This window comes from Cyprinodon tularosa, unplaced genomic scaffold (genome assembly GCF_016077235.1).
Source record: "Cyprinodon tularosa strain WSP-4 unplaced genomic scaffold, ASM1607723v1 ctg216, whole genome shotgun sequence".
In the NCBI taxonomy this organism is placed as follows: Eukaryota; Metazoa; Chordata; class Actinopteri; order Cyprinodontiformes; family Cyprinodontidae; genus Cyprinodon; species Cyprinodon tularosa.
In genome coordinates, this window is record NW_024038801.1 from 124,311 (window position 1) to 139,632 (window position 15,322).

A 15,322-nucleotide genomic window follows, 5' to 3' on the forward strand; every position below is an offset into this window, starting at 1 on the left:
AACGCTGACAACGCATTTGATCAAAGACATGGCTGAGCAAACATGGCCACTACGGTCTTTAGTAGCTACTACTACATGGCTACTACTGTCTATACAGAAGAACTCCATTTCACTCACAACCCGCCATGCTGCTGTTTTCATCTCAGAGAAAGAAGAAGAATCCTTGTTTGCGCACTGCGCGATTTGCCCACGACTACCTCACGACGGCCGACTGAATTTCAAGTATGTTTGATTTTCTCCCGACCTTACGATGCCTGATCAGGAAGTGGTCGTGAGCGGCTGATTGCCCCTTGTTACCCCCTGTAGAGTACACGACGCACCATCAGTCTGAAAGACGGCTCCATTGATAAATTCTCGCACCACTGGACAATCGGCCCGACAAAGGCAAAAAATCGGGCCGTCTGGATCAAGGATGCCCGGTTTTACAGTTAACACCTGGACCAAAAGCCGGTCTATCCAGCAGCTGCAGTTTGGACTGAACAGAACCAGGATCCTAAACTGATTTACAAACAGCAGCAGAGGAAACAGAACCAAGGATTTAAACTGTTTTAAAAACAGGTGGATCTATGAGCTGCAAGAACTTTATGTACCTGAACCTTAAACCCAGGGGGTGCAGGAACATTTACAGCTGGACACGATGGAAAGAATCGGTTTAGTCTCAGTTTTAGTCATAGATCTGATCTGTTTTATGAGACAAACAGACACCAAACAGCGCCACCTGGTGACAGACACACAACACTGTCCCACGCAGCAGCAGCTAGGTCTACTGACTACAGGAAGCCCAACCCAGGACACAACCAGGAAGCAGATGGAGCAGTGGAGGAATGGCTGGAATGAGGATGGTTCAACCAAGAAGTTCTCCATGGACCCGAGACGCAGAGAGACAGCAGCAAGAACCAGTCTTCTACTGGGAGGACTGGGAACTGCATTAACTATTGGTTTGGTTCAGATATGATGTTAACTTCAATTCTGCCCATTTTAAATATGTCCATGAATCAAAGCGTGTCTCTCTGCTCAGCGGAGGCGTGAGGTGTGGATGGCTGGAGTGGCTGATGGCAGGGTGAATACTCACTGTTGATGCTACCTGCTAGTGCATTGATGTTGTTCAGGCCCACAGTGGCGCCTGCCAGGCCCTGCAGGGTACCCAGAGAGGTCAGAGAGTTCATGGCACCGGCGTTAGAGCTGGCTGTTGTGCCTGCTGCTGGGAGGAGAGAGGAAGACAGAGAAGTGGATGCGTTATATCCAACATTCAGCGACTCCTATGCATAGATGGCTCTACGCAGCTGCAGAGTTTTTAGGTGCTAGGTGCAGCAATGTAGGATCAGGAGCCCTGCACTGAAAGTATGGGGGCATTTTAGACTTCAGGAACATCTACTATGGTGGCTCATCTATATGTCTGAACCACTGAGCTCCAGCCTTGAAAAATGGCTCCTCATCATCAATATTATTATAACTTTATTGAAAAACATTCTTGTCTTTTGTGAAGCATAAAAAAAATAGGAAATCTCTCCTTCCTGGTCATCCCATGTGGAGCTTGTGTCCTAAAATAGGAATAACTTTGTAGTCAGAACTGGTTCCATCACCTCATATTGGACCAGTTCTCTTTGGGTTCATTTCTGACAAGTTTCCTGAGCAGCGTTAAGCTACAGCCCGCTTGGATTTGCTGGGGCTTTGTTGATATAATACCCTGATATATTAATCTGTGTCTGAGCTTACAGAAAATAAAGGCAACTTTAGAAATAATGACTAACAAAAGAAATGTTGAAAATCCTTGCCGAAACAGATGAGTGTGTGAGTAAATCAGCTTAGAAACCCAACAAACGGGTTCCTCTGATCAGATTTTAAAGCAAAACTGGAAACTAATTTTCTACCCTGAGGCTCAGAGTTGATTTTAAACGTTATAATTACTGTTTTATGAGATGAAGCAAAGGATAATTTGGTTGTTGGGCCAATTTGTGTTACAATTGGCTTTAAAACACTTTACCCGGCGACAGGTGAGGTTATGGGACGCTGCGGTTGTCAGAAACATTTAGGAACAGACATCTCTGGATTCTGTTAGGTTCCTAAAAACTTTGATAAAGATGCAAATCAGTCAATATGGAGGTTAGCTGATGCTAAACAGCGTTACAGGTAGCACCAAACTACTGCAGCACCGACACAGAACATTTCTGGAAACAAATAAATGGCTGTAACTTGTCTGTTCCAAAGATTTGATATACATCAGTACACCAGTTCTAAAAAAAAAAAAAAACAGGAAAAAAAAAATCAGATAGATGAGACCAATATGAAAACCCGTCTGTGAAAAAAATGAGTACACCCCTGATTTAGCAGTTGGTAGAACCCAAGTTATCTCTATAGTTATGCTGCTATAGGCTTAGACTGCCGGAGGACATAGAGACCTCTTTTCATCATATCTCTGTTCTATCAATCTGCAGTATTTTTTAGTTTATTTTCTAACGTTATGCTCGCTCTGCTTTTTCTTATCTTGGACTTAGAGATAAGAGACTTTTTCCTTTGATTCTTCCAGGGTGGTTCAGCCTCAGGACCTTTGACCTCTGAGACGGAGCTGTAAGGTTGCTTAAAGTTAGCCAGGTTAGATCTGAAATGTTTTCCTTCTTGGGATCGCTAAAGGTGCTGCTCTGAGGTCATTGCTGATATCTTCCTGCTTCTGAGCTTTAATCATCTAAGATTTTGGCCTTTATAGAGACGTTCAAACTCTGTGACGATCTAGGTGCTATAACTGGGGTGTACTTCATTTTCCACACAGCCTTTCAGTTTAGCTTTAAGATCTATGCCTTCGTTCTTCTGTTAAGGTGAGATTTAGATTATTTTCCTTCTTTTTCCTGCAAAGCGACAGGAGAAACAAACAGAAATGTCCCTTTATTGAACTTTAAAGATGTTTCATCAACTAATAATTTGCGTATTTCCTCACATATTTGGATCTTAATGAGTCGGTAAAGAAAAAAGGAATCACGATGACAAATGAGAAAGATCCCAAACACACAGACGCACACCTGAGGAGACACTGAGGCGGTGGGTGGAATGGAGGGAAATGTGGCGCAAAAAGCTTGCAACCTTGTTCCTTCTCAGACAACAACAAAATAGAGATTTAATCTATTCATTTACCCTTCAGCTCATCAAAGCGTTGCCAACAAAGCAGGATTGCCGCTGAATATATTAGGAGGTGGTGTGGCAGAGGGAGCATTATGTCAGCACACGTTGCAAAACAAAGACGGTGGCCTGTCTCCATGCAGAACGGTCTATATTTATCAAACTAGAGTGACGTTTCGGTTTCACTGACACATGCAGTATAGCAGCACTCATTCACAGCGAGGAGCTCAACCTAAGTGTGCAATATGCAAGGTTGGAGTGACATTTGGCACGAGAGAGAGAGAGGCGAAAAGTATGGAGGGAAAGAGTGAGACGAGGAGGAGAGACCAGACAAGAAGGGGCGTTTGGAGCAGGATGGAGGAGGAGGCTGCTTTTCATATTCATGCTCTGGTGAGAGGGCGCTGCTGGAGCGAGGCCGAGCCGACATGAAGGGGGGGGGGGGGGTGATGGAGCAGAAACAGGGAGCTTGTCAAAAAGAGGGCAGGAGCAGGAGATGAGGGCAACAAGGAGAGACGGAGAAGGAAGAAGGTGAGGACGGTGGCGTTTAACCCCAACATCTACCTGCTGCTTTTAGACGTACATCTACAAGAAGGACATCATCGAAACGCACAGAGGTGCACAACCCCCCCCCCCCAATCAGCCGCAGGGCCGCCGCAGCGAGGAGCAAAGTGAAAACACAACACCAGAACCGGACTCACACGTAGGCAAAAACGTTCATGCACACACACATCCAGCCGCAACGCTGCAATGAGGGGGCGGCGGCACGCCACATGATGTTCAAACACAGGAGGACGCGTGTGGAACATCGACATGACATCCGTGTCAGGATGGAGGTGGACACACACCACGGATGGAGGTCGGAGCGATGGCGATGTGTGATGAGCCGACGGTCGGCTGAGGTGACAACAATGGGAACAGTGGAGAGCGGCGTGGGGTGGCCCCGCCCGCCCGAGCCCAGCGGCGTTACCTGGGCTGGCCAACGCTCCCAGGGAGGCGACGCTGGAGGACAGGGGGTTTGCGGTGGAGGGGCTGGCTGAGTTTTGAGCTGCTGCCGCCGCTGCCGCTAAAGTGGCCAGGTTCTGCAACTGCAGAGCGCTCATACCTGGAGAGAGGAGCCAGAGAGGGTGGTGTCAAAGCTGGGGGGGTCGCCGGGGCTGCACAACCGGCGCTCCAAGGGTCCGCAGGAGAACAGCGTGTATTCCCTTCACTAACACACCTGGAAACAAGCTCTCAGTCTGCTTCCTGCTTCTCCTTCAAACAAGCAGAAAGTCTGAAGGTAAACACTCCAGCAGCTGAGTTCACTAATAAGTCCCAAATGGGCCTGAATCAGTAAAAGCAGCTGCTGTAGCGTTTAGTCCTGGTGTGTTTCTCCCAGGCAGAGCTGCTCTGGAGGCAGAAATAATCAGAGTGATTTAGTTCAACTTATGTTTCTCCCTTTCAACAGCACTCGATTAAAACCCTGCGGAGGGGCTACAGACACAGAGAGGAAGCTAACCTTTTCTAAGACACTTCTGCAGGCTGGAGCCTATTATATCGCTTTAAAAATTCAACTCCTGGAGCTTCTCTCTGCACCAATATTTACTGCTAAAAGCCATTAAAAACACAAAAACCAATATGGGTCAGACTGCCGGCAGATTATTTACTCTTTCAAAAAAGGAGCGGAACTTTAGGAGGCTTTAACCTTTCTGGCCTGAGCTGACCTACTAACATCCACCTAACATGCACTTGAGAATAATTAACACTTTGATTGGTTCACGTACTGAATCCAAACAGATCCCTCTAAACATGTCACAGCTTTTTGCATCCGACCATGAAAGGACACCACCACATTCTTTATAGTCTCAAAACCACTGATTTAAATGATCAGAGAAAATTTTTTCCAGGAAATAAAGACAGTCAGTTGTATGGCGTTACATTTATCTCAAAACGTTAGATTAGTTCTGCATGCGCATGGTTTATCGACCACCGCACAACAAAATCGCCTTTATCTTAAAATTTCTAAATTAAAAGTAGCATCCTAAAAGACGATTTCGCCAACAATTGTTGCTTAAATGCCTGATAATAAAAATCTCTGGGAAATTACAAGAGGATTTGAAAATCCTCCAAATATCTCGGCTGTTATGTCACATAATGGGACGTTTCTATGAAAGTACAGGTGGATCTGATTTTTTTTTGTTGCAATCTACAAAACAACCACTAGAGGGAACTAAAACCTACATTTTAACTGTTTTTTTTTTGTTTCGTACGATGGGGGGAGTTGATTTAAAAACATCGACAATCATAACTCTGTGAAACAGTAGATGAGTCTCTGCTTTAATGTTAATGATATCTGCGGTCAAAGCTGTAAACTGCTAAACATCACGGCCTCCGTTAATCTCTGTTTACAATTAATATGAATTTGTTCTATGATTATATTTGAATCATATAATTATATAATCAAATGTTCACTTTTCCTTGGCCAGTTTAATCGTCTTTAAGCAAAGATTATAGAGGATTTTAAATAAACATAGCCACAGTGTGTTTGTAGAGTACGGATGATGAAGTGCTTGACCAGTAGCAGCCATTCAAAATGGCCATTCCCAATGAAAAGCCAGCCCTCCATCGCCCTTTCACTGAATTACAGCGTCGGACAAGGAGATAACGCTTCTCTTTAGTCCTTCTAATGTCCACAAACATGACAGAAAGAATATTTTAGATGTTTAAAAAGGAACTTTAGGGGTGTCATAAATCCACCAACACCCCAGCAGACCGAACACACTGTCTTCTGTGGCGTTGTGTCCAAACTGTAGGTACCTTGGTCTATTGGTTAAGAGCTGGAACTGCCCAGCATTTTGGGTGTGATCTGTTCTATTTGGATTGCCTCGGGCATCCAGGGGTAGATTTAGGAAGTTTGGGGCCGTAGGCAAAGACAGGCAGAGGGCCCTCTGAACACATAAAACACAAGGAAATTGTACAGGCCAACAATCCCCTTTAAAGACGATCTTTCAGACACTTAGATCGGTATGGGGTATTGCAGTCTAACAAAAGAAGCCAAATGAACCCCAAATGGGTGGACCCCTTCGTCATTTGAAATTAGCAAAACAAGGCTTTGTGGGGCTACTGTATTAAACCTTGAACTCACATATTTCTGACATTTTGAGTTGAAAAAGCTTCCTGGATGGGAAGCAAAACGTCTTTAAACTTGGAAACAAAGTCTAGTGCATTGTTTTTAATTTTCTTTTTTTGGAGCACATAAAACAGACCCATTATACAGTTAAAGTCTCTCTCTTCTTGTCCATTTTCTTGTTGTTTTCCTCTCTATGTTTTGTACTCAGCTGACTTTTCATGCTGTCTCTAAAGGAATGAAAGATTTTTTCCAAGCACTAAGCTCACTTAGCTGATTGCTCCTTCCTGTGTTTCCAAAAAGTAAATAACCCAGTCCTTCTTTTCACTGTACACAAGCCATGATCTGCTTCTCTGTTCTCCATTTTTCATTTGGATGAAATAATAGCTGCATGAATCATGACAGCAGACAAGATAGAGGAGAGCAGGAGGCGGGGTTACCAATCTACTCACTCTGGAGAGCAGAGTTCGCTGCTTTTAGATGTTATCTCCAAAGTCTCCTGTAGCAGAAATAAGTCGCTAGATTTGGCGCTAGGTGCTTTTTGATATCAAAGTTCTAGAGGGGTCTGAAACGTCAATAAATGTAGCGACAAGTTAGCAACACTGCTCTTTGCATCGTTAGTTTTCAAATGGTTTGCTGCTGTCTGTCTGGCCCTTTCTGAACATGTGCAGCAAATGGACTGATCCAATATGGTGGACACTGAAGGGGGGGGGCTGAGACACACTTAATATTAGATGCGCTCTGATAGCATTTTAGCGAAGGATTGTTTTTTATCAAAAACATAATTAAGGAATAGTTGTATTAACTCCAAGACTTTGGGGCCCTAGGCAACTGCCTAGTATGGCCTATGGTAAATCCCCCCCCCGCCTGTATCCATTGCCTGTGCTTGACATGTTCTCTTGACTGGACCGTGACCTTCTGGTCATTTGTACCTTTTTCTCTCCATAGAAATACAGATTTTCTGCGTTCAGGTTCTAATTTGAAGCGATTAAACTCTCCAATCTATCCATCAATTCAATTCAATTCAATTCAGTTTATTTATATAGCGCCAAATTCACAACACATGTCATCTCAAGGCACTTTACAGTTCAACCATCAGCACATTACTGAAGCCCCGCCTCTTTCACCGGACGACAGCGTACGGCCTTTTCTTCAGCATAACTAATGACTGCGTGCCAACATGACAGAGAGGAACCAGCAGCATCTCCCTCGCTGTAAAACCTCAGAAAACAAATCACAGCAGAACCGTACAATGTCTCCAACACATGAGCTTGTTAAGGCTAGGTAAGGGTGGAACATATGACGTGCATGTGTTGTATATACAGCCTGGGTGTGTATATACAGCCCTATGGGAGTACACACATGTAGAGAGACACACAGAAACAACACAGCGAGGAAAATCCATCTTGTTAAACAAAGATATCCTTCATCCAGACAACCAAACTCAACAATGACAACAGATGGCTGAATTCATCACTTGGATTCACACCTCTGATTGGTAAATAAATGGATTAAAAAGGAGATAGGAAGAAAAAGACAAGCCGCTTTGAGAGTTCGGATCTCGTTTTAGGCGCAGAGTCGCTGCAGCCGAGTGTGAGAGCTCCGGGTTTCAGGCAACGTGTTTTCACGCTCGCACAAACGATGTGTGCGACTTCTTGACTTGTCCCTGCTGCTCGGGAACACCGCCACCACCGCAGCCAAAACCAATTGTGTTTTCAGGGCGATTTTCTCCAATTTTCTGTCATACGCCCAAAGCCCAAATGGATTTCTATTTTCAGGGGATGCAGGAACAAAAACAGGCGTCACTCTTTCCATCAAATCCCAACAAAAACACAGACTCACAGCCGTGCTAATTCTGGCCCTGTCTTACTTAGAGGAGGCAGAGAATGGAGCAAATGAGCCAGAAGACGTGCAGCTTTAGAGGAGCTACAACAAATCGTATTGATCTTGTTCTGGAAAGTGGAAAGCAGACCTGATCTGTTTGTAAAATGCAACATGGAGCTGGTGGGTTCCTTTGCTTCTCTGCATTTCTTCCCTTTATCTTTCATCTGGTACTTTCCTTCCTTCTTTACCCATTTTTAATTAACCGTCTTTACTTTGTCCTCTTCTTTTCTCTAATGTCCTCCCTTCCTGTTTTATTATGGTCTCCAATTTTAATTACAAGTTTATTTCCATTAGTAATACCCTTCAAAACATGCTTCTTTCCCTCCAAACACTGACTGTCTATCAGGATAACCAATAAATGTCCTGTCAGGCTAAGCTTAAGTTGGATTAACTTCATGCTTGATGGATCTTAGTTTGATTTACACCAAAAGAGAAAAAAGTTTATCATCATTTTAAAAAGACTATCAGGCTTAAAATGTTATTAAGAGGAGGCGCTTTGAGAGCTGAGCTTTGTTCCAGGGTTGAAAAAAACCCCCCCAAATAATGAAAGTGTTAAAGGAAAAGTCCGGTCATATTCAGAATTCAAACTTCTGAAAGTACTTTAAATATGAAATTATTACATCCTGTTCAATAAATGATAAGTGCTTTTAAATAACAGTAGTTTTCATTTAAATGTAACTGGAGGCGTCCATGTTTGTCAAAGAACACTACTGCCACCTACTGGTTTGTGACGTCACGGTGCGGTATCGGCTGTTGATCAAGTCCCAGTGCTGTATCTGGTGTTTGTCACAACGCGCTATTATCCAAGTCACCTTGAAAACATTCTTCTTCCAAATGTTGGCTACATATTACGTGTTTTTTCTCTGGCAAGAAGTTCGATGGCAAATCCTCCCTCTTCAAGTTAGCAAACCAACGACGAACTGTCTGTGGAGGATCAGGAATCGGAAAGGTGAATTGTTTTCACTTTTCCCCGATGTATTCCAGCATCCAGCTGCCATGCACGTGGGCATTGTCAGTTTCACTATAGCTCTGGTGAATTTCAATGGTGAAGTCCTCTGGAAATCTTCAATAATTGTTGTTGATTGCAGATGTGTCTAGTAGTTCCCATTGGTTTTGCTTGTAAAGCGGGGAGAAAGGCGCTAGGCTTACCGCACTGTGACGTCACTGCTGTAAGATAGCAGGAGGGAGGGGCTACTATATTTGGGCAAAGATCGCGACAAAACATATTGCGTTTTTTTATTAAAACACAGATTACCGCAAAATTAATTGAATTTAACACATTAGTTTTAGGTATAGATAATGATCCATTGATTATTCCTTGCTGACCGGACTTTTCCTTTAACAAACGGCCACTTTTAATGTCAATCTTTAAGCTGCATTATTTTTACACTTTCTTTACATAGAAAGTACTTTTCTGTTTAGCTCCTAAATGAAGACACTATTGCAACTAACCTTTCACCTCCATCTGACATAGAAAGTCCTGCTTTGAGCCAACATGCTGCTTCATGCTCATCCTGTCATTGTTTAGGTTCTGATAAAGTTTTATCTTTTAGTTTTCATTGGTTTTATTTCCATTTTGTGTTATTTTTTATTGTATTTAAGTTCTAAGGTATGTCTTCTTTGCCCTCTTCTGTCAGTCTCCTTTTTCCTAGCTCTCTTCTAGACTCCTCTGTTCACACCTGCTCCCAATCTGCTAATCATCCTGGTCTTTGTTTCTTTCTCCATATATGCACCTTCTGCTCAGTCACTGTTGCTGGTTTGTCGTCATTTCTTGGCCCCCTTCTTGTGAGTATTCCTGGTTCTTAGTTTTTGTGGATTGATGTGTTAGATTGTTGCTTCTGCTGCCACCTTTTTTAATTTAGGCCCCGTCCACAAGAAGTCAAACCCTGGCCTAAACGCACAAATTTTTCACCAAACCAGCCTCTCATCCATACAAAGCCGGCGTTTCGGGGGTCTGTAAACAATCTTTTTTTTATTAAGCCTTCAGAGAGGGAAGATTTTGAAACGCCGTTTTCGCGTTTCCATCTTTAAGCTCTAACCGCATTTTTTTTCTTACAGGCATGCGTCATAGCGTCGCCTCTTAACACGCATGCGCGACACAGTATCACAACAACAATGGCGCCGTACTGTGTTGAATGGTTGCTGCTCATGCTACTCACCCTGCTGTCGGGCTTACAACAGAATCTTCTTCTTCTGGAATATTTCCAGGAAGAACAGAGCAATATCGACGACATAGTTCAGCACCTGAATTTGACTGAACCACGAAAATGGACCCGCAGGGCAACCATGTATAAATATTACTGCGCATGCCCAACATTTCATCGCCTGTTTTTGCTTTGGCACCACAGCGCCACTTACAGGCCTGGCATACATTTTGCAGCGTTTTCATGCATTCGTGTGGACGCTCACATTTATTTTACGTCTCCGTCTTTACGACAAACGTTCTGGAAAATATTAGCGTTTCGTGTTCGTTTTGACTTCGTGTGGACGGGGCCTAAATCTGCAAGTAACCACCTTCAGCTTCAGTGTCTGCATTAGAGGCCTGTCAAACCTCCACCCTACTGTGACACATCCAGATGGAGCGAGAGCTGCAAGGATGTCTTTAAGCAAACGGTTGCTTTGGAGAGAAAACTCTTTCATTCAATCTAATCCGATTAGATTACATTGGAACTTGTTTATATGATTGGACTGAGCAAACATTTTTGCACGTTGTTTTTCTTTTTTTGTGTTTGATTCCTGCTTCCAGCGTTTGGATGTGAGTTCTGTGGGCTGATGTGTTTCTCTCTCAGGTGTCTTTTAAAGCATGATCTGTCCACATTCTGAACTAAAGTTGTTTCTTAGTTTTGATTGAGGAGACCCTAATCAGATGCGGACATCAGTAGATGTCTTTATACGGACATCTTTGTTTACATCGTGTCTCTTTTAAATGAGACATTTTTCATTCTTCATTTATTTGGAAATGTTTTCCACTCTGGGAGTAAAACAACTTTTCTATATTCTGTTTTTCTACTTTATTTAATCACTTCCATTTAGTTCACATGTTGTCATGGAAACACTGTGATTAACTTCAACATTTGAATCAAATGTACCTTCTTGAGATGTTTATGATACCCAAACCTAAAACAGGTGATGCATTCAGGCTCCTCTACCTCAGGAGGATTCTCCATCACAGATGTAATGTTGTATCAGTTTATTCAGAATTAAATTAAATTAATTATTGGGCTTTGGTGCTGCAGTGGCCTCCCATTTTATAGATGTTTTCTTTTAAGACATATTTAGTTATTATTATACTGATTCTTTTAGAGTGAAAATTTTTTTTTAATATATATTTAATGTTGTCTTACTGTTTGCTTTAAACCTTTTGTATTGAAATCTGTGATATTCTCTCAGTTCCTGCATTTTCTTTCTGTTTTTGATCTTTATTTTCCCTCCATGACTATTTTTGTCCTTTTCTCCGACTTGATGCATGACAGCAAACAACAAAGCGGCTCCTTCTCTGTTTCCTTCTTCTTTCTCTCTCCATGCAACCTTTCCTCACCTTGTTTTAGCTCTACATCAGCTCTACTTGCGTTTGTCAACAGCCATCTATCCCACTGAACATACATTTTGGAGACAGTTATGAGGGGGGAAAGGAGCATAAAATAACCCTGCCGGAGAGGAACAAAGAGCCGACAACGATGGAGACGAGGCTCTGAGACAAACGGATCTGGGTTGTGCAGATGGTGCGTGAGCGGGTCCATTGTGTGCGAGTGCATATGTGTGGAAGGATGCGAGCGCTCCTCGCCGCTCCCGCCCGCCGTTGGCTGCATCTAATTGAAAGCTCATTGGTGTAATTGAAGCCTCTCAGCTCTGCAGCTCCTCGTGTTAAAGACTGGGACCAGATGTCATTCAGCTGTCTCACATCTCCTGCCAATCACTAATGCTCCACCGTCTCTTCCTCACCAGCGCAGATGGAGGACCGACAGATTCCTCCAAGAGACGCACTCCTCCGCCTGCTCTTTCCAAATCCTCCCAGAGCCGATTTGTCAGCATGAATTTAAGGAACACGAGGTGCTGAAACGGGAAAAACCGTGAGCAGTGTGCGGCTTTTAGAGAACATGACAGAAAACTGGAGGTTAAACTCTGCCAGCGCACTCCTTCATGCTGATGCTTCACTTCATCCTGCTTTCTTAATCAGAAGAACCAAACAGTGAGACGATCTGGCAATGGAGGAAGAACCATTACTTAGTAGTAATACTCCAGACTCAACCTCACAAAAATCTTTGTCCAACATCCTCGTTTTTAAACATAAAGTGAAACGATTCAATTTTCATTTATGGAAACAAAATGTTTTATGGGGTTTTGTGATTCAAGGAAAACCTGAGAGAGGAAAGACAAGGAATACATGCAGACTGGAAATAAAATAAAGGATAAGATGAAGAAAGAAGGGAGGGGATGAAAGAAAAAACAGGAAGGAAGAAACAGAGGGAAGGACAAAAAGGAACGGATGTAGGCCACAAGAAGGAAAGACAGGAAAAGGAAAGCAGGAAGGAAACGAGCAAGAAAAAAGGAGATGAAAGAGGAAGGAAAGAAGGAAGGATACAAGTAAGGAAGAAGACGAGGAATAAGGAAAGGTAGAAAGTTAGGGAGACAATGAAATCAGGAATAAAGTAGGAACGCTTGGAAAAATTCTGGAAGATCCCATAAAATCTGCATGAAGAGGCTTTGAAGTAAAGAGGAGCTGAAGAAGAGAGCAGGAGGAGATGAGCCCGACTGTGTCAGCGTCTTAGCCCGCCTGAATCCAAAGCCTAAACCTGAAGCCTCTGATTGGATCTTTTAGGATTTTACTCCTAAACCTTCTCTCCTGTAACACTTTGTTTTCCTTTCAAAAGCCAACCATTTACCCCTGAAGGACAATAAAAGGCTCCATCTTTGCTCCGAACCTGCGGATAACCCTCCAGTAGATGGCGCCAGCCCGCAGCGCTGCACACAAACCACCGCCTTCTGCCTTTTCCCCCTTTTATTTTCTCCTTTCTTGTGATTCATCTATCCCTGACAAAGCCTCACCGCTGCCGCTACACGCCCTGGGCACAACTCTTTGCCTGGCCTCATTAAAAGATCAAGACAAATCTTAGCAACGGTTAATAAATCTTCAGGGCAACGAGCTCTCTTTACTCCGCCATGCGAGTTCATCTGTTATGCTCTTTGGTCCTCTTTTAGAAGTCTGTGGAAATAAATATATTACAGAGAGGCGCAACAAAGAGTCCAGAGCTGTGGTAGAAGGTGGCGTGCTGACGGACGACTCACCGGCCATCTGCTGGATCCCGCTGAAGGCTCCCAGGTTGCCGGAGGAGGCGGCCTGCTGCAGCAGCTAGAGGAGACACACAGAGAGGCAGAGTGAGCTGGGCGAAGGCGGGAAGTCAAGCAAGCATCCGAAGCCGAGACTGAGAAGTGGTTAAGCTTCCCGGCTCAGCGCTCGGTGAGTAAATGAGCTGCTAATATAGTCTGATCGCTCCTCAAAGCCGCCGCCGTTTGCATTCCTGCACGGTTCTCCCCAACAACTTGTGCATGAAGGATCTAATCTCGCTGACTAATTAGATTCCAAAACAAATCAGGAATACTGATGCCGTCAAAAAGGACCCAAATTAACAGCAAATTAACATCTGGATGCCATTGTGGGAATTTCTGTTTGATAACGAGGAGGATGATTCAAAGAGCAGAAAAATCTCTCAAATAAATCAATGTGCTGCTCTCCCTCCAGCGAACCAGAGGTTAGTTTAAAAACTGAAGCAAAATGAGTGAAATGTAGGATGAGGTAGAGGGGAAGAGAGTGAGGTGCGAGGAAAGAAGAAATGAGCCGAGACTGATCAATTAGCCCAAACTCCAGGCGCCCTGAAAGATCCAGCTCCGATCTTCCTGCATCGATCCCAGAAAATCCTAAATAAAACCTAATCAGCCGTTTTGGAAAAAAAAAAATTGGTTCCCTTCCTTTTTTTTTTACTTAATGTTTTCAGTTTTCAGAAACATCCATCAAACAGTCGACGACTGCCAGGAAATCAGGAAGTTTCTATGGAACCTGAAGCTCTGCGGCCTCCCTGGCTCAGGTCGAAAATGGGTCAGAAATGGCAAGAATTGATCCAAAACAAAAAGGTCCGTCTCACATCGAACACAGAGGCAGTGGTGTGATGGTTTGGGTAGAATGTCATGGCCACCAATGTGCCCCTGTGCAAGGCAGTCATCCCCCAGGTGTCCAGCCTGACTGGGCGGCAATGAAAGGGTCAACTAATGGAGGACTCTGGTTCAAGTGTTGCTGCTCTGCCAAAAGTAAGGCTAATTTTATTATTGTTTTCTTTTGGTTTCTCCCACTCTGCAGAATCTGTTAGTTCAATCTCTAACGTTCTGCTCTCTCTGCTTTTTCTCATAGTAGCTTCATCTGGTCTGTTCCTGTTTGGCTGCGACTCCATCCTGGAGAGAAACATCAGCTGTGCTGCTGCCATCAACACCTTTGTTTATAGATGTTGGAGATCGGCCTGTTTTCCAGTGTAGTCCTGTTTCTCTGACTGTAACTAACTGGATGTGCTCTCTTCATCCTCTGACATGGGAGTTGGCTTGGAGCTCGTCTGCCTGGCTGTGTGTTTCCTGGACGGCGCCGCCTTTTACAGCTGCTTTCTGTATCTCTGCTTCTGTCACTTGAACCCCAGTGGCCTCAGCAGATGGCCGCTCACACTGAGCCTGGTTCTGCTGGGGGTTTCTTCCTGTTAAAAGGGAGTTTTTCCTCTCCACTGTCGCTACAAGCATGCTTAGTGTGAGGGATTGCCTTTGAGTCCATGAGTGGATGCAATCAACTGGTTTTCCTTAGATAGAAAACTTTGAATCAAGCTGACTGGATGATCTGGTGAACTGTAAAGTGCCTTGAGATGACATAAACTGAATGGAATTGGTTTTGTTAAAAACCAATTACTCCATTAAGTTTAGTTTCAGATTAAGCTACATGTCGACCTATAAGATGAGAACAGAAGCGCAGGTTAGATCTGGGGCGAAGTCAGTGAAGGGCCCTAAAAGAGCCTTCAGTTTAGCTCCGCCCCCCTATGTCAAACTAAATCATAAATCTGATGTCGCTGATTTAGCTCCATACAATCCGCCCTTTAACTAATTCAGTGGTTCTGCTGAGCTCAGGAAGGAGCTCTTAACAAGTCAAGCACTAATGTCACTAATTAAAAACAGGAGTTTTAATTGATGTCACTG

General features: G+C 43.7%; 1 protein-coding gene across 17 annotated transcripts in view; it reads right to left on the reverse strand.

The window, feature by feature from the left end:
- Positions 1-15,322, reverse strand: part of LOC119784032 (CUGBP Elav-like family member 2) — a 193,949-nt gene that overhangs the window by 12,221 nt on the left and 166,406 nt on the right. For 2 of the 17 annotated variants that reach the window (XM_038285870.1, XM_038285868.1), the window contains exons 8-11: positions 13,385-13,448; positions 4,079-4,213; positions 3,127-3,168; positions 1,085-1,198 (exon numbers count right to left, since the gene is read on the reverse strand). In XM_038285870.1, coding sequence (XP_038141798.1) covers positions 1,085-1,198; positions 3,127-3,168; positions 4,079-4,213; positions 13,385-13,448 — 355 coding nt within the window. Of the gene's footprint in view, positions 1-1,072; positions 1,202-3,126; positions 3,169-4,078; positions 4,214-13,384; positions 13,449-15,322 lie in introns of all 17 variants that reach the window. The other 15 variants (XM_038285867.1, XM_038285869.1, XM_038285875.1 and 12 more) reach the window with 9 other exon arrangements.